General features: G+C 51.4%; 1 protein-coding gene across 4 annotated transcripts in view; it reads left to right on the top strand.

Annotated features, from left to right (window-relative positions):
- The window catches only part of ATP9A (ATPase phospholipid transporting 9A (putative)), a 126,869-nt gene that overhangs the window by 80,325 nt on the left and 25,272 nt on the right, over positions 1–21,272 (top strand). For all 4 annotated transcript variants that reach the window (XM_036418457.2, XM_045574921.1, XM_036418461.2 and 1 more), the window contains exons 14-15: positions 4,786–4,998; positions 14,188–14,349. In XM_036418457.2, coding sequence (XP_036274350.1) covers positions 4,786–4,998; positions 14,188–14,349 — 375 coding nt within the window. The remainder of the gene's footprint in view (positions 1–4,785; positions 4,999–14,187; positions 14,350–21,272) is intronic.

The following is a 21,272-nucleotide window of genomic DNA, read 5'->3' as shown; positions in this document are numbered from 1 at the left end:
TTATCAATGATTCTCTCATCATTGATGCTTCTATCTCTCCCTCTCCCTCTCACTGGTTATGTGCCTGCAGCCAAGGTACATGCCCTTGACTGGAATCAAACCTGGGACCCTTCAGTCCGCAGGCCTATGCTCTATCCACTGAGCCAAACCGGGCTTCATAGTGTTGATGGCCTACCTGGTTTTCAGCCTCAGAGTGACATGTTGTGCTGGATAAGGCTGTGTTGTGAGGGCGTTTAGGATTTTAGTGGCGTCTTTGCCTTCTGCCATCAGGTTGTCTGTAGCACATGTTCCCTTCTCTGTCCCCAGAGGTGACAACCCCGAATCTCTCTCGATGCTGCCAGATGGTAGCCCAGATCACCCCAGTTGAGAACCTCTGAGCTCTGTGGGGTTTGATGACAAGGAATGGAAATGTGCTGCCTCTGTCACGCTCTCAGAGATCTGCAGTTCAGTCGTGAGCGTTGTATTTGTTGCTCACTCTCAGCCTGTAGCTCCGTGGGTTCATTCGGAAGTAGCAGCCCCGAGCCCGCCTCTGTGGGGGGTGCCCCTTTGAGGTTGACACGTTACCAGCTTTAGGCTTTACTTAGGGAGCCACGTGGGAGAATCCAAACAGGAATCCCTTCTCCTCAACAGTGTGTTTTCCCCAGTTGCAATCCATCCATCCATCCTGTCGGTTAATATTATAGACGTCCGTTACGTGGTGGTGAAATGTTAATCGCATTTGGAAAGAACGTTTCTGTTCACGGTGGCTCAGTATTTATTTGATTTTTGAACTACTGCTTCCTGTTATGCAGACTGGAGTTCTCACTGGGACATGGCCCTGCCATGGGTCCGTAATGAGAAGCAGGGGCCCGTGTCGGTCTGTCTCATTGATCCTCCATGGCTCAGTGATTGCCGGAGAGTGACTCGGAAGCACTGGCTGGTGCGGGCACCCCACCCGAGGGCCCAGGCCCGGGGCCTTTGCACAGGAGGTCTGGATTCCTCTCCCAATCCCTGCCCTCGTGAGGGCGGCCTTGGCCCCGCTCCCCCTTTACCCTCCCCCCCTATAAGGGACCGGTGGTCCCCCCGGGGCAGCGAGGCTGGTAACCTGCCTCCGTCCACATCTGTTTTGATTTTCCCCTGGTATTTTTTAAGTCAGGAGAAATGGGTGTAGGTTAAAGGGCCCGTGGGCAGGAGGCTGGAGGTAAACACTGTACAATGTGAAACTCTTCCATATGGGGAATGCGAGGGTGTTTGAAGACGGGGCCGATACTCACACTGGCAGGGCCCCCCGGTCATGACCAGGGTCGAAGGCTACACGTGGATTCCCGTTTGGTGTGCGAGTGAGCCTTTTACTGGAAAATTAGGAGAATTTCAGGACCGATGGTTATGACCCCTCCTCCCTGAAGCACCTTAGTGTTAGGAAAGGGGATACTTGCTAATGCCAGAGAGAGGTAAGTGAGCGTGGAGGCCCAAACTCATTAAAACAGCCGCCTGTGGGTGCGGGCCAGGCACCCTCATCTTCTTTTTATTTTTATTTTATTATTATTTTTTTAATTTCTTTATTGATTATGGTATCACATACACCCTCATATTCTCATTTGTTGTCAGATGGTCCCCTGACCTGAAAGGGGGTTCCTGGCAGAGACCAGGGCTGCCTGGTTGCCCTCGATTGGGTTGTCAGTGGGAGAATTTGCCTTCTGTAGTGGAATTGAAGTCAGGCTGCTCACAGAATGCAGATGTTTGTGGCGGGCCCCTCACTCGGCCTTTCCTTCCAACCCACTGCTGGGGAACTCGCCAGCCGAAGCCATTGCTCTGTCAGAGGTCTGGCTATTGCCCCTCGTGGGGAACCATAATCTGGTCCAGGTGCTGAGGAACGTGGGCAACGGCGAGGACATGCGTCCGTGCCTGGAACAGACACCACAGAACTTAGGGAACCGCGTCCCCGACGGCGTCCGTCCTGCGGAGGAGAGCCTGTCTGCAAGGCCGCGGGCCTCGGTGTGCCGTTGGAGTTAAAGTCTTTCTCGTCCAAAGCGCTTGGCAAACCTTGATTCATTTGAACTGTAGCTCTGATTCATTACTCTAATTATCGTTACCACGCAGTGCCCTTTGGCCTGGAAGTGAAACTCGTGTCCTCTTGACACCAGAGGTTAACGGAGCAGGAAGCCGGGGCGGTGTGTGCGCCTGCATGACAAGAATAATTTAGTAATTGTCTAATTACCCGGGGAGTCCAGAGCCGCTGCTAAAAATAGTATTTAAAAATTAAACGAAAGTCGTTTTCTTGTTTCTTGTAGCCCATCTGTTCCCTATTTTGGGCATGTGTTCACCGGCACGAAGCACATTTCACTCTCCAAGGCCAGCGTGCTGCTCCTCTGCTGGGCGAAACATGTTTCTCATGGCATGTGGCATCCAGCATGGCCGCCAGCATCTCAGGCTCCCGGATGCAGCCGGGGAGGCAGGGAGCCTGCCATAGGTCCTTTGTCCAGAACTGTGGTTTAAAATCTGGGGCTGATGGGGGTCCATTTGACATGTACTTTTTCTTGGAGATGGAAAAAAAATTCATGTAAAGCCAGGTCCCCACCATCACCGTAGGAACGGTAAATCGTTCATTTGTTCAGCAAGTAGTGCCTGCTTTAGGTATGAGGGGTGCAGCAGGCAGCTGTCCTCAGGGTCGGTCGGGAGAATCATCAGGTCAACAAGCCAGCTGTAGACAGTGAGAATGACAACCCCCCGGGAAATATGACTTCCAGTGGGAGGGCAGGCGGGGTGATATGATTTAGGGCAGTGGTTGCCAACCGGTGGTCCGTGGACCAGTAGTGGTCTGTGAGGTCCGAAAGGTTGGTGACCGCTGAGTTTGGTGCTCAGAGAAGCCCTCTTTGAGGAGGTAACATTTGAACTTAGACCTCCATTGTGAGATAGAGTAAGCCGGCCCTGCAGAGATCCAAGAACTGGTATTCTAGGCAGCGGGTATGGCAAGTGCAAAGGCCCTGTGGCAGGAAGCAGCGTGGCAGTGTTCAAAGAACTGGAGAGGCCAGCGTGGCTGGAGCAGAGGGAATAAGGAGGATGCAGAGAGGGGCAGGGGCTAGTCAGATGGACCCTGTGGGCCAGGGGAGGGCATCTGAGACATAAGCGGTTAACAAGTGCTCATTCCTTGGTGGTCTTAATTTTTTAAATTGTGTTTCAAGGCGAACGAAACCCTTTTCCAAAGGAAGGTCTTCATGGCACCCAATGTGTGTGTAACAGAGGGGAATGGGCTGTGTGCCCTCCGCTTTGGGGGTGCTGAGCGGGGGATTCCTGCCACTCGGGTGTGGACCGCACTCCTCTCACTGGCAGGAAACGGAGGCCCCGGGGGCAGATGTGGCTGGCTTAAGGTCGCACAGCTTTCCACACCCATCCAACAAGAGAGCTCAGGTTTGTTAGCCTTTCATACTGTTCTACCATGCTGCTTGAAGCCTTTCCCCAAGACTTACCCCGTTCGGGAGGCTCAGCCGTGTGTCGAAAGGTCTAAACAAGGGGGTGGAGTAGCTGCTTCCACGAGGTAAGGGTCTGAAGTCAACGTAGAAAGCAAACATGGAGCACATATAGCATTAGTCTCCTTTAAAAAACGTATTCATCTGTCTTGAAATTGCTCTTGGAAACCCGCCTTCAGCGCAGTGCCGGGTGCCGTGTGCGCAGGACGTGCAGCTACAGCGTCATTCCTGTCACCGTCCCAGGCCCTGCGCCGAGTTCCCTGTCACTGGCGGTCGTTATCCTGTAGAGCGCCAGTCGCAGTTCCTGCCTTTTATGCGAAACCAAAGAGTGAACATTTAAAATGGGTTCTGAACCTGGGACAGGCTCTGTCTCCCTGGAACGTTTGGCAGCATCCGTTGAGACCACTAAGGGAGAGAGAAGCTTCTGGGACCTAGGGGGTGAGGCCGGAGGTGCAGCTGGACATCCTACAAGGCTAAGGTGACCAGACATCCCGCTTTTGGCAGGACAGTCCCAATTTTTAATAATTTGTCCCGCGTCCTGCGACGTTTTAAAAAAGTCCTGATTTTTGGAAAGATCCTGTGCCTTGGAAATTGGAGCTTTTTAAAATATATGTTATTGATTTTTTTTCTTTTTCTTTTTACAGAGTGGAAGGGAGAGAGATAGAGAGCTAGAAACATTGATGAGAGAGAAACATCGACCAGCTGCCTCTTGCACACCCCCTACCAGGGATGTGCCCGCAACCAAGGTACATGCCCTTGACCGGAATCGAACCTGGGACCCTTCAGTCCGCAGACCAACGCTCTATCCACTGAGCCAAACCGGCTTCGGTGGAAATTGTGGCTTTTTAAAAATGCCGCGCGGGACGCGGGACAAATTGTTAAAAATCGGGACTGTCCCGCCAAAAGCAGGATGTCTGGTCACCTTATGTTACACAAGGCACAGGATTGTCCCAGCCGCAGACAAGGTTTGCCGGAGTGCCAGCGGTGCGGAGGCGGAGAAGCCCCGCTCTGAACACCGGGACCGCTGGCGGCGTGGGGGGACCTCACCCCGTAGGCGGCTCCCCGATGCCCCCAGAGGAAGGCAGTTCCCCCGTCAGCGGGCAGCATCACCCACACCCGCTAAGCTGGAACCCTCCCTGTTGGTTCTGTGTGGTTTCTGTGGTTGTGCCGAGCACAGGTGATGGGATCCCGGAAGACCGCGTGCCGTTCGTTGCAGTGTCCCGGCTGGCCTGGGGTCACCGCTGGCCCAGCGCGGAGAGCCGGCTCCGCTGCCTGTCCTCCGCCCGCCCGCGGGGGCCCTCTGTGCCGGTGCTCACCCCCCTGTCGTTCCTCCTCGCAGCAGTCCCAGGACCCGCCCGCTCAGAAGGGCCCCGCGATCGCCACCAAAGTCCGGCGCACCATGAGCAGCCGCGTGCACGAGGCGGTGAAGGCCATCGCGCTCTGCCACAACGTGACCCCCGTGTACGAGTCCAACGGCGTGACCGACCAGGCCGAGGCCGAGAAGCAGTACGAGGACTCGTGCCGTGTGTACCAGGCGTCCAGCCCGGACGAGGTAAGCCCCGGGCAGGCGTGGCCCCCGCGGATCCGCCTGTGAGGGCCGCCAGGCGCCAGGGAGGGGCGGGGCGGCGAGGCCGGGACCTCTCAGAGGCGAGCAGGACCTGATCTGTCCCAGAAGCGGTCCTGGATTTGAGCTCTGTCCTGAGTCAGGAAGGAGCAGGGGGTCTTATTTGTAATTCAGGTGGCTGGCCCCAAAGGGAGACACGGTCCCATGGAAACCGCATCCCCTTGAAAGCAACAGCCACCAGAAAACAGCTTCATTAAGGTAAAGTTCACTTACCACACAGCCACCCAATTAACATGCGGAGGTCAGTGGTTTCTCTAACCCACATGTGTCAAACACAAGGCCCTCGGGCCAAATCCGTCCCGCCAGGCCTTGCAATGTGGCCCGCACCGCGCTGTCATCACTGCCCTCCGCTGCGTTTCCATCACAATGACAGTTTATGACTGTTCAGTAAACCATTCGGCCCGCGATTTAGGCTGAATTTTAGATTTTGGCCCCTTCTCTGATTGAGTTCGACACCCCTACTCTAGTCTATTCACAGAGCTATACAACCGTGACCGTAATACATTTTGGGACATTTTCATCACCCCAAAGGAAGTACTCCATGCCCATTGTCTCTGTAGACTCCCTGGCCCCCAGCCCTGGCAGCCACTACTTCCTGCCTGTGCAGAATTGCCTTTTCTGGGCTTCTCCCCCTTAGCATAAGTTCTCAAGGTTCATTCGTGTTGCAGCCTGTTAGAACTTCATGTCTTTTAGGGATGAATAATAACCCAAAGTATGGATAACACTATGTTTTGTTTATCCATTCATTGGTTGATGGACATTTAGATGGCATTTTGTTTGTTTGTTTACTATTATGCATAATGCTGCTATGAACATTTGCGTGCAAGTTGTTTGTCTTTTTAAAAAAAGATTTTTAAAATTGATTTTTAGAGGGAGAGGTAGAGAGAGGGAGAGAGAAACATTGATGTGAGAGCATAACATCGATTGGCATGCTTCCTACACTCTCCTTACTAGGGATTGAGCCTGCAACTCGAGCATGCACACTGTCTGGGAATCGAACTGGCCACCCCTAGTTACAGGGGATGACACCCCACCAACGGAACTGCATGGGCCAGGGCTGTGTAAAGCTTGTGAGTGGACATACAGTATGTTTCTCTTGGTGTAGATCTGGGAATGGAAATGCTGGGGCACGTGGTAGCTCTCTGTTTAGCCTTCTGAGGACCTGCCAGACTGCTTTCTAAAGTGGCTGCACCCTTTCCAGTCCCATCAGCAGGGTGTGAGGGTTCCCGTTTCCCCACATCTTAGCCGTCACTTGTCCTTGTTGGTCCTTTTGAGTCTGGCCACCCTAGTGAGTGTGAAGTGGGATCCCATTGTGGTTTTGATTTGCGTATTTCTGATGGCTAATAATATTGGGCATCTTTCCATGTGCTTCCTGGTTATTTGTGCATCTTCTTCGGAGAAATGTCTGTCCATATCCTTTGCACTATTAATTGTGCTACATGTCTTTTTACCATTGAGTTGTAAAAATTCTTTATACATCTCATATAAGTCTCCTATCAGATTTGTAAATATTTTCTCCCATTCTGAAGGCTTAAAAAATTATATATATATTTTGTATTGAATTCAGAGAGGAAGGGAGAGGAATAGAGAGATAGAAACATCAATGATGAGAGAGAATCATTGATTGGTTGCTTTCTGCACACCCCCGACTGGGGGTTGAGCCTGCAACCCGGGCATGTTCCCTTAACCAGAATTGAATCTTGGATCCCTCAGTCCCGCAGTCCGCTCTATCCACTGAGCCAAACCAGCTAGAGCTGAAGGCTTTTTCTTGATAGTATCCTTTGAAACACAAAAAGTTTCTAATTAAAAAAAAACATTTTATTGATTTCAGAGAGGAAAAGGAAGAGAGAGATAGAAGCATCAATAGTGAGAGAGAATCATTGATCAGCATGCCTCCTGCATGCCCACAACCTGGGCGCATGTCCTGACCAGAATTGAACTGTGACCTCTTTCCTGGTCATAGGGCCATCCTCAACCACTGAGCCACATCAGCCGGAAGTTTCTAATTTGATGAGGTCCAATAAGCCACACATTTTAAAGTGGATATTCCTATCTAAGCATATTCTTTTGCTGAACCCAAAAGGGATTCATTTGATTCCATGTTCAAGAGCGTTACCCCTTCAATGTTTTCTGTAACAGGACCCAATGACTTCCCTTTTAGGGTGTGGTATGATAGGATCCCCCCTCTAGGTATGTTTAGTCAGGGGACTTGCCCAGCATAAAACATGAACTTTGTCCCCCTCCCCTGAGTGTAGTTTACAAACAGGTCCGTGTTTTCCCAATCTGTTAGTGTTTTGGTCTTTTCTCCTTCCAGTTTTTTTTTTATTTTTTTTACTTCTTTTCTTAAAGGAAACTTTCATTCTGATTATTTAAGCAATTTTTTGTTAGTAGAGAGTTTGGAAATTTCAGGCGACTGTCAAGAAGAAAGTGGGTCCATTGTAATCTCAGCCGTGTAGGCAACTTGCCTGGAGCATTTGGTTGGCATCGGTCCGTGTGAAGTATGTTCCAAGTATTATCTCATTTTTTTGTTTTTTGTTTTGTTAATCCTCACCTGAGGATATTTTTTCCATTGCTTTTCAGAGAGAGTGGAAGGGAAGGAGGGGGAGGGGAGAGAGAGAGAAACATCAATGTGAGAGAGACACATCGATTGGTTGCCTCCCACAGGCTCCCTGACCAGGGGTGGGGAGCAAACCCACAATCCCGGTCTGAGGGCGGATGCTCTAACCACCTACACACACCAGCCAGGGATCAACCAATTTTTTTTTTTTTTTTCCAGAAGCCACTAGAACATTTTGGTAGCCTTCCAGTCTCTCATATATTTTTTCTTTTTTGAAAAAGATATGCTTATCTTTATTGTTGAAAGTATTATAGATGTCTCTTTTTTTCCCCCTCCATTGACTCCCTCCACCCGGGACCCACCCCTCCCAAGCTATCGCCATACTATTTTTTATGGGCCATGCATATATGTATATAAGTTCCCCAGTTAATTCCCCACCCCCAGCTTTCCCTCTGAAATTCTTGATTTTCATGGGTCTATGTCTCTGGATCTATTTTGTTCATCAGTTTATTTGGTTCATCAGATTTCACGTATGAGAAAGATCATGTGTACTTATTTTTCTCTGACCTTCCGGTGGCTTATATATATATTTTTCTTAAAACAGTGGGAATTTTAGTAAGCTATATTTTATCATGCCTGTTTTTAATTTTCTTGAATATTAAAAAAACAGTTTTCCAGCATTATTGCCCATGTTCTCAGATGGCTGGAGTTCAGGTTGTTTCTAATTTTTGGCAATCATGTATAAACATTTCAGTGAGCATTGTTACACCCAGTGTGTCTAGAAATGGTGAGGCTGGATTCGTATTTGAGTGCCTGCGATGGGCTAGGACAGTGGTTGGCAAACTCATTAGTCAACAGAACCAAATATCAACGGTACAACGATTGAAATTTCTTTAGAGAGCCAAAAACCAACTTCTGCGCATGGGCCATGAAGTTTCAGTCGCACTGTACGTGTGCGCCTACACGTGATATTTTGTGGAAGAGCCACACTCAGGAGGCCAAAGAGCCATGTGTGGCTCGAGAGCCAAAGTTTGCTGACCACAGGGCTAGGTGACATCAGTGTGGGACAGCACTGCAGCCCGGGCCCAGGAATGCAGCAGGAATGAGGCCACTGCGCACCGGCACCTTGAGGCTCAGACGAGCTGTGTATCCTTGGCCTGCCTCCGTGTGTCTGTGTCCTGGGGCCGAGAGGGGTGCGGAGCCCTCGGCAGGCAGGCAGTGGGTCCTGGGGGGCAGGTTGGATGTGTATCTTTCAGGCCCGTGATGTAAATGACCAGGAAAGGACATTTAAACCGTTTTTGCTCTTCCACCAAGGCTCCCAGGGCTCCCAGTGGTCATTTTGTTCGTGGTAAGGAGCGGCTTCTCCCGCAGAGGAAGTGCTTAAGGTGTGCGCTGGCCTCAGCATGGCAGGGGGCCCTGTGGGTGGCGGCTGGGGGCGTGCGGCCAGAGCCCTGCCCGAATCTCAGGGAGAGAGGGCCCCTCCGTGGGTCTTTCCCGCCTGTTTCCTCTCCGTCTCCGGGCGATGGAGTGTGTCCCCGGGGACTCTTCCTTCCAGCCCGCGGGGTGTCTGCAGGACAGCCCTGAGGCCGACAGGTGAGGGCCGAACCAGGCTTGCTGAGGTGGAAAATGTCACCCGTGGCTGAGTGCCGGGACGGGGTTGCGAGCTGAACGAGGGAAGAGGAGGGAGGAGGGGGGTGGCTGATGCTACTGACCTTCTTGGACTTGGGCCCTTGTAACCAAAACCGCAGGCGCCCTCCCTGTGTCGCCGAGCGGTTTGATCCTGCTCCCCGTTTTGGGCGTGAGGACAAGCCACGGATGGTGGGCATGAGGAGGGACCAGCTTCTTGGTGGCTGGGACTGGGAACAGCAGCGTATGGTGCTGGTGGAACTGGAACACGTTCCAGATGATGGGGGTCTGATCAGGCCGGCTCTGCCTCCGAGCTCGAACACTCCGACTGGCTAGAGATGGGTGTGTGTGGGGTCTCTATAGGACCTTTCATGCCTGTCCCACCCGCTCTGCTCCACTGAACTCTGAGGCATTTGTTTTAGGGCTGTGCAAGGGTTTCCCCACGAGGGTAAATCTCTCATGGGCTGCTCTGTGCTTCTTAGCTCCTTTTTCTTTTTCTTTTTCTTCTCTCTCTCTCTCTCTCTCTCTCTCTCTCTCTCTCTTTTTAAACATATTTCTTTATTGATTTTGGAGAGGAAGGGAGGACAGAGAGATAGAAACATCAATGATGAGAGAATCATCGATCGGCTGCCTCCTACAAGTCCCTCAGTGGGGATCGAGCCCGCTACCTGAGCATGTGCCCTTGGCCAGAATCGAACCTGGGACCCTTCAGTCCGCAGGCTGATGCTCTATCCACTGAACCAAGCCGGCTAGGGCTTAGCTCCTTTTTCTTGAAGTGAACAATTCTTCATCTCTTCTGTCCACTAATTGCACTGGGATTCAGATTCATCTTGCTTTTCCAAGATTCTGAATAATGGTTAAAAAGCAGGTATTTTCTTTGGGCCTTTTGGTATATTTACAGAGGTCTTATTGGTAACTCCTCCCCCTCCCCCCCCCCCCCCCACACACACACACTGTTATTATTTTGCATTGCACCACTGTCTTGTGTTTCTGGTGGAATATGTGAAAATATAGGTAAGAAAAAGTAAACCATCATCCTACTAACAGAAGCTTCAACCACTGTGAGTAGTTTACTGACCAGCCTCCTAGACGATTTCAGAGGCCATGTGTGCAAATTCCTGATCTGTGTGCACAGACGCCCGTGCAGCGGGGAGCAGGTGGAACCTCCGCTCAGCAAAATCCGCGGAAGGCTGTGCCGTCTGCAAGTCCCCGTGGGACTCCACGCGGACGTGGCTGCATCTAGAACCCTCCCTTTGAAATTCTGTATCCACAAAGCATCGCTGGTGAAGGCAGGGTCAGCTCAGAAATACACGCAGGAGCAGCATTCTGTCTACCTCGGAGCTGCCGAGGAGTTCCTGCCCGTTGGGGTGGTGGTCATTTCCTGCTGCAGAAGCGGATTTCCTAAATTTGTTTCCTGTGCACTTCCGGCTCGGGAAGCCTGGAAGGGTCTTTGTCAGCTATTGATTGCTGACAGAGGAGAGAAGGGGATCTAACCTGGCGGAGGAGTCAGTGGAGAGACCTGTTTCTTGGTGTGAGCACTCAGGGGGTGCTCTCCTACGAGCAGGTAGATGCAGCCTCCTGACTCACTTATTTGTCTTTCCCACGAACCCTGTCACAGGAACACAAACTCTTTCATTCATATTCCCACAAATCCTGTCATTGTAACAAAAAATTACGTAACTTTTAAAATCACCATTACTGAGGTTCTCCCTAGAAAAAAGCAGATGTTGTAGAGTCAAAACTAAGTTGATAAACGTAAATGTAATGCTTATCACCTGGCAATATCTGCTGTTTATGTTCTGGTATAGATTTTCCCAGAGTCTCCCTAAATTTGTGCATATCTATCTATCTACCTGCCTACCTACCTACCTACCTATGTATATACTTATGTAAAGATAGGTAACATGCTAAATAGGCGGTCTTGACCACCTAGTCTAGGTGTGCGTGGTGGGGGCGTTGGGTGGAAGCAGGAGGCGCCCAGAGGAGGTGGGACCATCCCGTGCCCAGGAGGGTGAGGGTGAGAGCCTGTAGCGCCCCCCTCACCAGTCCTTTGCCACCCACCGCTCAGACTCAGAGTGCCCCACCGCCCACCTGCCAGGGGAAGGAGCACAGCGCAGCAGGCGGGAGGCTTCCACGCTCTCTTCCTGTGCCATGACGGGGCGGAGCTCTGGAGACGGGGGTGGAAGCAGGGAGGTGCCCAGAGAAGGCGGGACCAGCCTGAGGCAACTCAAGGGACTGAAGGTGGGGCTTGAAGCTGCCAGAGAAGGCTGGAGGGGTCGGGCCTGGGCCAGGCACGCTGGAGCTCTGAGTGGAGAGGTTTGGGTGTCAAGGCAGGGTGGCGGGTGGGTGGTGGGCGGGCTGCGCGATTTTGTGCGCTGAACTCCTAGAATATATCGATATATATGTGTGTGTTTGTGTGTGTGTGTGTGGCCCAGAATGGACTGAAGTGAACAGTCATTTCTAAATTTCCATGTCAATGGTGCCATTCTTCCTTCTTAAATATTAATTTTAACAGTGCTCTGTGATAGGAGCCTGGAATCTAAGTGTGGGATCAAGGGAATTGGGATGGGAGCTGAGGTGGCTGCTGCCTCCGTTTACCCCTGACCACTGCATCGCCTGCCCAACCCCTGCTGCATTTGAACCCGAAACCACCCGGTGGAGCTTCATGGGATCTATTTTCTGGTTCTGTAAAGAGCACCTTAGCCTGTGGAGAGATTTACAACTTGAAAGGCTGGCGAGGGTGGACTGGCTACTCTTTGGGTGTGTGAGTGTTTTTCTCGTGTGTGTATGTTTTAAATAATTTTATTGATTTCAGAGAGGGAGAGGAAGAGAGAGAGAGGAAAAAAAACATAAATGATGAGAATCATTAATCAGCTGCCTCCTGCATGCCCCCCCAGTGGGGATTGAGCCCGCAACCTGGACATGTGCCCTTGATCAGAAATGAACCTGGGACCCTTGAGTCCACAGGCCGGCACTCTATTCACTGAGCCAAACCAGCCAGGGCAAGTGTTTATCTTGCTGAGTGCCACCATAGAACCGCTTTCATCAGATGTCAGAGCCATGCTTGCTCGTAGGGTCATATGCATCTGCTCTTGGCAGGAATTCAAAGCTCTTTCTTTGGCCCGGCCCCGCGTCCTTCCTGGCACACGTTCCCGGGGACCCGAGGAAGATCATGGAAGTTGACACGGGTGGTCTGTCGCTCACCCACCTATGCTGAAAAGGCCATCATGGGCAGCCTGGCATGCATTTCTCAGATGGGCATTTTAGAGAGGGGTTTCCCGATGAATCCGCAACTCACAGGGACTTGTGAGCTGTGTCCTCCCCTCTCTGCCCCCTGGGTTTCTAGCATTCGATCAGGTTTGGATCTGGTCCATCCATCCATCTATCCATCCACCCACCCACCTTAACAGTTTCTTTTTCTCTTGCTGCTCTGACCTCCTGGTATTCTGACCCAAGACCCCCTGAGCCCCATCTCTGGCTGTTAAGGACAGTGAGACACAAGACCCTGAAAACTTAATACTTTGACGATGCATTTGAAAGGAGGCTTGGACCCGCCAGAATGGGAAGTGGCCTGCGTGTATGTCACCTTGTTTTGTGGAGGAATGTGGCGGTCCCACCTCGCCCCTGAAGTGTTTGTGCCTGCTACAGTGGAGAGGGTCAGTGAGCGCCTGATTCCAGGCTAAGATTCTGCGCCTCTCTCTTCTCCGTGGGACCTGGGCAGGGGACGGGGGAGGGTCTGTGTTCTGTTAGGAAGTAGCTTTAAATTAAGGCTGACAGAGTCGGAGTGAGAGAGTGGAAGGTACAAATGAACCACCCCCCGCAGGGCTCATATCCTGTTGGAATCAGCCCCCGAGGAGCCAATGAGGTTTTGATTAGGACTAGGTACCCACGGGGCGGGGGCAGGGGGAGGGAGGACCTGCATTGTCATGTGTATGCCCCTTAGCCTTGGTGAGATTCGTTGTACAATAGAAGAAAGCCCTGGTTAAACGATGTTTCCCTCCAGTTTCAACTCACTCTTCACCGGGAGCTTTTGCCAGGGTAGATCATTTCAAATTGAGTCCGCTTCTCCTCTAACCAGGCCTGTGGGGTCCTTGGCGTGGGGGCTGGGCTGGGCCAGAAGTCCTTTGTGGTCCCGAAGTTAGAGATTCTTTCTCCGTTGAATTAGGAACCGGCTTTGGGAATTAGCAGTCTCCCTGAAGCCCCATGTCACAGACTTTCCCCATCTTTCCAGAACAACAAAGTTGGGTTTGAGTCAGCTGTTTGAAAACAAGAGTGAAAAAATTCTTTTAGTAGCAATCATGTTCGAAATGCCGGTGCCCTCCTGGCCGGGCCTCTGTCCCTTCCTCATCTGTGTGACTCGTGTTGTCAACCTCGGCAGGACTGACATCCGGGGGATTATGTTCTGTTGTGTTTGCCAGCATCCCTGCCTCCACCAAGTGGATGCCAGTAGCACATTCCCATCCCTCAGCCGTGACATCCAAACATGTCCCCACACATTGTAGTGCCTTTGGGGGGCAGAACTGCCCACGTGAGAACTGTAAATACCCGCCTGGGTGAGTATCCACAAGACCTAAACAGGAGCCTGATGGTCAAGCCACCCCGTCCGTCCAGATATCGATAATTGGCTTGGTACAGGTTCTCCCAGAAGCATCTGTAGTCACTTCTCACCCTGTGCCTGCTTTGTCAGGGCCCTGGCATCCGGCCTGCCGTGGGGCCAGGAAGAGAGGGCGAGGCCTGCAGGTAGGGGCAGCTGTGAGTGCAGAGCCCCAGGGGCCAGGGAGCAGATGCTGCCACTGGGTTGGCACAGTCTTCCCAGGGACACAGTGCTGCCTGCATTTCACCTGTCTGCCCCCTCCCGCCTTTGTGTTCCTGTGGTTGACCTGTGAACCGGGACCCTCGGCCGTGTCTGACCTTCGACCCCGTGTTACCTGCAGGTGGCCCTGGTACAGTGGACCGAAAGTGTGGGCTTAACCCTGGTGGGCCGGGACCAGTCTTCCATGCAGCTGAGGACCCCTGGCGACCAGATCCTGAACTTCACCATCTTGCAGATCTTCCCCTTCACCTATGAGAGCAAGCGCATGGGCATCATCGTGAGGGTGAGTGCCTTTCACTTATGACGGGGAGTGGTTCAGAACCCCCAGGTACACCATGGGTGTCCTGGGGCTTGACTTTCTTTCTGCCCCTTTTTATCATGTTCTCCGCTGCCCAAGCTAACGAGGGAACGCAATTCCCTAAGCAGAAAGAACATTAGTTCATTCACCAGACAGAACCTCCGAGAGCTGGCCAGCTCCTTGTTAACCCCGTTCATGAGTGAACGGTCTAAGGGATATAGCCTGGGCACTTCTTGGTAAGAATACACTCATTGCATGTTCTCTTGTTGAATTAAATGTATATCTTTTATCGAGGTGAACTCATATAACATGAATGGACCATTTTAAAGGTATAGTTCAGTGGCATTTAGAATATTCACAGTGCTGTGCACCCTGTTGTCAGGTTTCAGAGCATTTTTATCACCCCAAAGGGAACTTGTACCGTTAAGCAGCCACTGCTTGTCTCTTCTTTTCCCTAGTCCCAGCAATCACTAAAGTGCTTTCTGTCTCGATGGACTTACCTGTTCTGGACATCCTATATAATAAAAGGCTAATATGCAAATTGACTGAACAGCTGAACGACTGGTCATTATGACGCACACTGACCACCAGGGGGCGGACACTCAATGCAGGAGCTGCCTTCTGGTGGTCAGTGCGCTCCCACAGGAGGAGTGCTGCTCAGCCAGAAGCCAGGCTCATGGCTGGTGAGTGCGGCAGTGGTGGTGAGACCTCTCTGGCCTCCGCAGCAGCACTAAGCCACCAGTTGGTCATCCCAGCAGAGGGGGTCCCAGGCTGCGAGAGAGTGCAGGCCAGGCTGAGGGACTCCCCAGACCCCATAGTGCACGAATGTTGTGCACCAGGCCTCTAGTTTCATATAAGTGGAATCACATGACATATGGCCTTTGTGTCTGGTTCCATTCACTTAGCATAATATTTTTGAGGTTCATCCATGTCGTAACAGTTATCAGTACTCCATTCTTTTTTTATGGCTGAATAATATTCCATGTTGCTATCCATTCATCCATTGATGGACAGTTGGGTTGTTTGCACCTTTGGCTATTGTGAATAATTCTAATAGGACATGCATGTACAAGAATTATAAAACCTGTTTTCAGTTCTTCAGGGTGGAATTGCTGGGCCATGCTTGGCCAGTCACTCAATTGCTGGGTAATTATATTTTTAAACTTATGAGGAATATCTAAACTCTTTCTGCAATGCTGCAGTATTTTACACAGCAATATACGAAGGTTCCAGTTTTTCCACATCCTCACCAGCACTGTTATTTTCCATTTTAAAAATTACAGCCCTCCTAGTGGTTGTGAAGTGGCATTTCATTGTGGTTTTGATTTGTATTTCCCCAATGACTGGTGATGGTCCCTCGGGCCCCATTTCTAGTCACTGTAACCATCTTCATATGCGTACTGGCCACTTGTATATCTTCCATGAAGAAATGTCTATTCAAGGCCTTTGACCACTTTTTAATTGGGTTGTTTTTTGTTGTTGTTCAGTTGTATATAGCTGGTTACTAAAGCTTTATCCAGGTCATGGTATGCAAATGGTTTTTCTCATTCTATAGGTTGTCTTTTTACTTTATTGATAAAATTCCTTTGACACACAGAAGTTACTAATTTCAATGAAGTCTCGCTAGTCAGTTTTTCCTTTTGTTGATCTTGATTAGGTATCCTATCTAAGAATTCATTGGTAAATCCAAGGACATGAATTTACTCCTATATTTCCTTTTAAGAGTTTTGTGGGTTTTGCTTTTTAGGCCATTGATCCCTTTGGGGGTTAGTTTTGTATATGGTGTGAGGTAGGGGTTCAACTTCATACGTTTGCATGTGGAGCTCCAGTTTCCACAGCACCGTTTATTGAAGACACTATTGTTTCCCCATTGAATGGTCTTGACACCCTTGTTGTAGTTAAATATTTTCAGTGGGTTTTCATTTGTGCAATCACAACATTATTGAAGAAATGTTTACTCAGCATCATTTGCCATGTTTATTTCAGAACTTCTTTTTATGCTTTTGAAACTTTTACTGAACTACAGCATACACAGAGAAAAGCACGAATATCCTAAGTGTGTACACCTCAAGTGTTTAGAGAGTTAACACACCCATGCAGCCAGCCTCCAGAGCAAGGAACAGAAACCCCCCATCATCACCCTCAGCTCCCTCGTGCCCCATTTCTGCTCACTACATCCCCCTCCCTACAAGGATGTAACCACTATCCCATTTCTGTCATTGATTCATTTTGTCTCTTGTTGAACTTTATGTAAAGGAAACTGTACAGTAAATATCCTTTTGTATTTGAATTCATTTGCTCAAATTTTTATTTCTAGGATTAACCCATATTTTTTGCATGGATTGTAGCTTAAAAATTTTCTTAAAGAAATAAAACATGCATTCAATCCAAGACTCCCCATCCGCCACTCCTAGAAGTGTCTCTTGCACCAAGTTCCTCATTCTTAGAAATTTTAAAATACTGTTACCAGACTTGTTTGAGTACAAATAACGTGCATCATGGAGTTACATGTATTTATTCTCTATAAGAGGCATTCTGTATCATTTTTGCATTTCCTGTTTTTTTGTTTAACAATGAGTAAATTTAGTGCTATACCTACACCCACTTCATGCAGCTGAGCTGATTTTCGGTACTGCATTTTGTGACTGTACCTCTCTTCCTTCCGCCTTTTGTGGTTCTCTTTCGACAGACACTAGTTAGCTGCCACTGGCCAGAGCACAGCTCTGCACAGCCTTGTCTGCTCGAGAGTCCATTGTATGGATGTCGGTGTCTCTCTGCAGTTCTCCCAGAGGGAGCGTTGCTGGCTTGTGGAATACGCAGATCTTTTACTCCACCAGGCGTCCTCGGCTCCTTCTCCAAAGGCTTGCTCTAATCTTAGCTCCCCCACATTGGATAGTGTCAGACTTTTACCGTGTTGCCTCTCTGAAGAGTCTGGATTAGCATCTTGTCTTCCTATTTGCACTTTTACTCATGGGGACCACACTTTCCATCCAGGGGAGCCTGGAGACCCTGGGTTCCTAGGCCACTTCCTTCCTAAACCTGGCTGGTCACTGGAATTACGGGGGCACCGAGTGAGTGAGAGTACTTGGTTCCATCCAGGCCTGTTTTGGTATCGGGAGGCTGCTGGTGTGTTTAAAGGTTCCGTGCGCCATCTGGCATGGCTGGAGAAAACTCTGCCTCTGATCATGAGAATCTTTGGAAAATGAGTCTCATTTTTTTCTGGATTTAATGAGGATCTCTACCACCCTGTCCACCCAAGTCTTTCTTGCCCTAGGGATCCAAGTTATATAGATTCTGTTCTAGTCATTAGGAATAGCAGTATTAGAAATTGGTAATAGTAGTGATAGCCTGCAACCTGGGCATGCGCCCTGACCTGGAATCGAACCGTGACTTCCTGATTCATAGGTCAGTGCTCAACCACTGAGCCACGCTGGCTGGGCCCAGCAGGTGCTTTTATGCTCCAGGGGTCGTGTGTCCTTGGCACCTCGGGCAGGAGGGAGCTCCCCTCCCACATACCTGCTGCCTTTCTCGCTGGCCTCAGCCTCCATGACCCGGGGCCTCCACATCTGAGCACACACCGGACGTGAGGAGGACCGTGGCCTCGGAGCCACAGCGTAGATCCTGGGGATGAGAGTCATTATCTCCTGTGGAGTCACTTTAACTTCGTTCCGGCCTTTATTTCCCCAAGCGCGAGGGCCGTGGGCTCTGCTAAAGCCATCTCAGGGCTGAGTCATCGGGACTGGTCCCGCAGCGGCCATCCCAGAGCGAGGGGGCAGCGTGCACCCGCCCTTCCTGTGGTGGGGAGGGACTCTCATTCCCAGACACTTTGTCAGACGTGGCCCCGCGTCTTCCCTCAGCGAGAGCAGGACGCACGCCCGGAGGCGGGATGCTGTTGGGTGGGCAGATATATCGTCTGAAAACAGCACTCCCTCCTACCCAGGTTATGAAAAAGTCAGCATTCAGTTGCCCTTTGGAACAAATAATTATATAAAGAAGAAGATCAAAATTACTTGTCTTTATTTTCCCACCAAAGGCGGCCGTGGTGACCTCCTCGGAGCATTTCCCATCGTTTTTTTCCAAGCACACGAGCGTGCATATCTGTGACCATTTTTATAAAGTTGGCATTGAACTCCATAGAAGGCTTTCTAAATTGCTCCTCTCCAGTGAACTTTTCTCATGGTGAAATTTTCTCATATTGTTAAAACATGATTTTTTAACAAGACTTTTAATGTGTGCATGGTGTTTTGTTGGAAAAAAATGTACTATTATTTAATTACTCGAGGCCTGGTGCATGTGTCCCTCAGCCCAGCCTATACCCTCTCTTATCTGGGACCCCTCAAGGGATGTCCTACTGCCAATTTAGGCCCGATCCCACAGGACCTAAACTGGCAGTCGGACGTCTGTCTCACAATCCGAGACTGCTGGCTCCCAACTGCTTATCTGCCTGCCAGCCTGATTGCCCCTAATCGCTTCTGCCTGCCAGCCTGATTACCCCCTAACCACTCCCCTACCAGCCTGATTGACGCCTAAATGCTCCCCTGCCAGCCCTCCTCTGCTGCCTGGTCACCCCTAATTGCCCTCCCTTGCTGGCCTGGTCACCCTAACTGCCCTTCTCTGCAGGCCTGATCACCTCTAACTGCCCTTCTCTGCAGGCCTGATCACCTCTAACTGCCCTCCCCTGCTGGCCTGATCGCCCTCAACTATCCTCCCCTGCTGGCCATCTTGTGGCAGCCATCTTTGACCACATGGGGGCAGCCATCTTGTGCGAAGGTGTGAGGGTAATTTGCATATTACCTCTTTATTATATAGGATATATATATTTGGATGCTTAGGTTGTTTTTCATTTCTCACTGCTGAGGGGACATCTATGAGCAGCCGTCTTTGGCAGGCTGTCTTTGATGCAAAGCGTATTATTTTTCTCATTTTTCTTGGTTTCTGACCTGTCTTCCTCTTTCTCTTGGCTATTGATGGGTGGAAGTCAGCATCCAGGGTGTTCGGACCAGTTTTGCATGTGACATGCATCTCACTCGGGGTCTCATGCTGGGGCCCCCTTGCCCGCAGGTGACATCTGCAAGTACCTGGAGACAGTGTTGGCTGTCACAGCTCCAAGGTGGCGTCTGGTGGGTGGAGGCCGGACAGCCTCCTCAGAGAATCCGCGCCGCTGTTCACCGTGGCGGGGCCAGGAATGTGTCTGTATATCCTGTCTGTTATTGGAAAATAACCGTCCGTCACCTGACGCGACGACGTTTCAGCCAGCGATAAAGGCTCTTGGTTTGTTTCGTGACGGTTGGCGGTTAGGGTTCGCTCTCGCCTGGTTCACCAGCCCTCGCAAACGTGGTGGCACCGCCTGGCGCTCGCAGAGTGAAGCCGGGTCTGCGAAAGTCTGTCTGTCTTCTCAGAAGGTGTGTCTGGCCCAGAGGAACCCACTTCTTCGGGGCTCGTGTGCTGGTGCTTCTGGAGGGAGGCCGTGCCGCCTGCTCTGCTCCTCTTGTGCCCAGGACGTCCCACCGCCTCCCCGCGCGGAGGGTGCTGAAGGGCCGCTGGCGTAGGTCACCCCCTGGTCATTGTTTGCACAGAAGAGGCCTTTGAACAGGTGCCAGCGCCAGGCCTCGGTGGAAAAGAGATGAGGCCCCCAAACAATGCCACCCACCCGGCAGATCGCTCTGAATTTATAGCGTCATCTTGCCATAACATGGGAACGCAGTAACCTGGGGGTGAACTTGGAGGGAGGAAGTGACTCATGGGAGGAGACAGTCCGCACAGTATTTACGTTGGACGGGAGGCTGCGCTCTCTCGGGGCCCCGCCGGAGGAGAGGAAGCCGGGGAGGGGCCTCGTTTCCGACGGCCCCCTTGTTCAGCACCATCAGGGCGAAGGGGAAGGGAAAAAAAAAAAGCCTCCGAGGCTTTCATGTCCAGACCCCACAGGTCCCCTTGGCCTGAGTCACCGGTGAGCGGGGGCGCGATCTGCCCGCGATAAGGCGCCGCCCAGAGCTTTCAGACGCGGGCGGGCGGCGCTGCATGGCGGGCGGTGCTCTTCTGAGTGAGCCCGTTGTTCTGAAAAGATCGCCGGTGATCAGAGGGCTTTGAAGGAGGAAGCTGTACTGCTGATGCGGCGCTGTGTTCTTACTTTGTTCCCGGGGAGTAGAATGTAGGCCCTGGGTGGCCATGGCCACGCTCAGGTCCCTTGCCTGCCTCCCTGCCTCCAGCCTCCCTCCCCGTGCTGCGCCTCATCGAGGAAAGAGTCCTGGGAGGGGCGAGAACCAGCGATTTTTCCAGCATTCCTCAGCCTGAGCGCCATGGGCACTCGAGGCTGGTGGTTCTTGGCTGTGAGTCTGTCCTGTAGGCTGTTCAGCAGCCTCCTGGTCTGTACCCACTGGACTCCAGCAGCACCACCCCGCTGTGGCAACCAGAAATGTCTCCAGACATTGCCCCATGTCTCCTGGGCGGAGGGTGGGGGGGGGGGGAGGGGAGGAAATTGCCCCCACTGAGGACCTCTGTGCTGAGAAGCCTCCCTCTCCACATACAGTGTGACCCAGGGCTGTGGAGTTACTGCCACTCCAGCGGAAAGGGGTGCCCGGGGTGGGCACTGCCTGTGTGTCCGGCCCTTTGCTACGTAGATGGTCTCGTTTGAGCCACACACACCTCTGCAGTAAGAGTTGTCAGGGTCCCTGTTTTACAGGGGAGGAAACCGAGGTTTAGAGAAAAGAAGTAGCTCGTCCCATGGGGGATCGGCTGGGGCTGGTACCAGGTTCGAGCATTTGATGGCTGTACCGTGGGTTACCCGCTCCCCAGAACGTCTGGCCAGGCGAGCTGGGACTCCCTAGCCCAGTGCTCAGATACCCGTGGGGGGTTGGCTTGCAGCGGAGGTTTTGCCTCCCAGGGGACATGTGCTCATGTCTGAAGACGTT

The sequence above is a fragment of the Pipistrellus kuhlii genome, unplaced genomic scaffold (assembly GCF_014108245.1).
Source record: "Pipistrellus kuhlii isolate mPipKuh1 unplaced genomic scaffold, mPipKuh1.p scaffold_m20_p_6, whole genome shotgun sequence".
In the NCBI taxonomy this organism is placed as follows: Eukaryota; Metazoa; Chordata; class Mammalia; order Chiroptera; family Vespertilionidae; genus Pipistrellus; species Pipistrellus kuhlii.
This window is presented reverse-complemented; position numbering and strand designations above follow the sequence as displayed.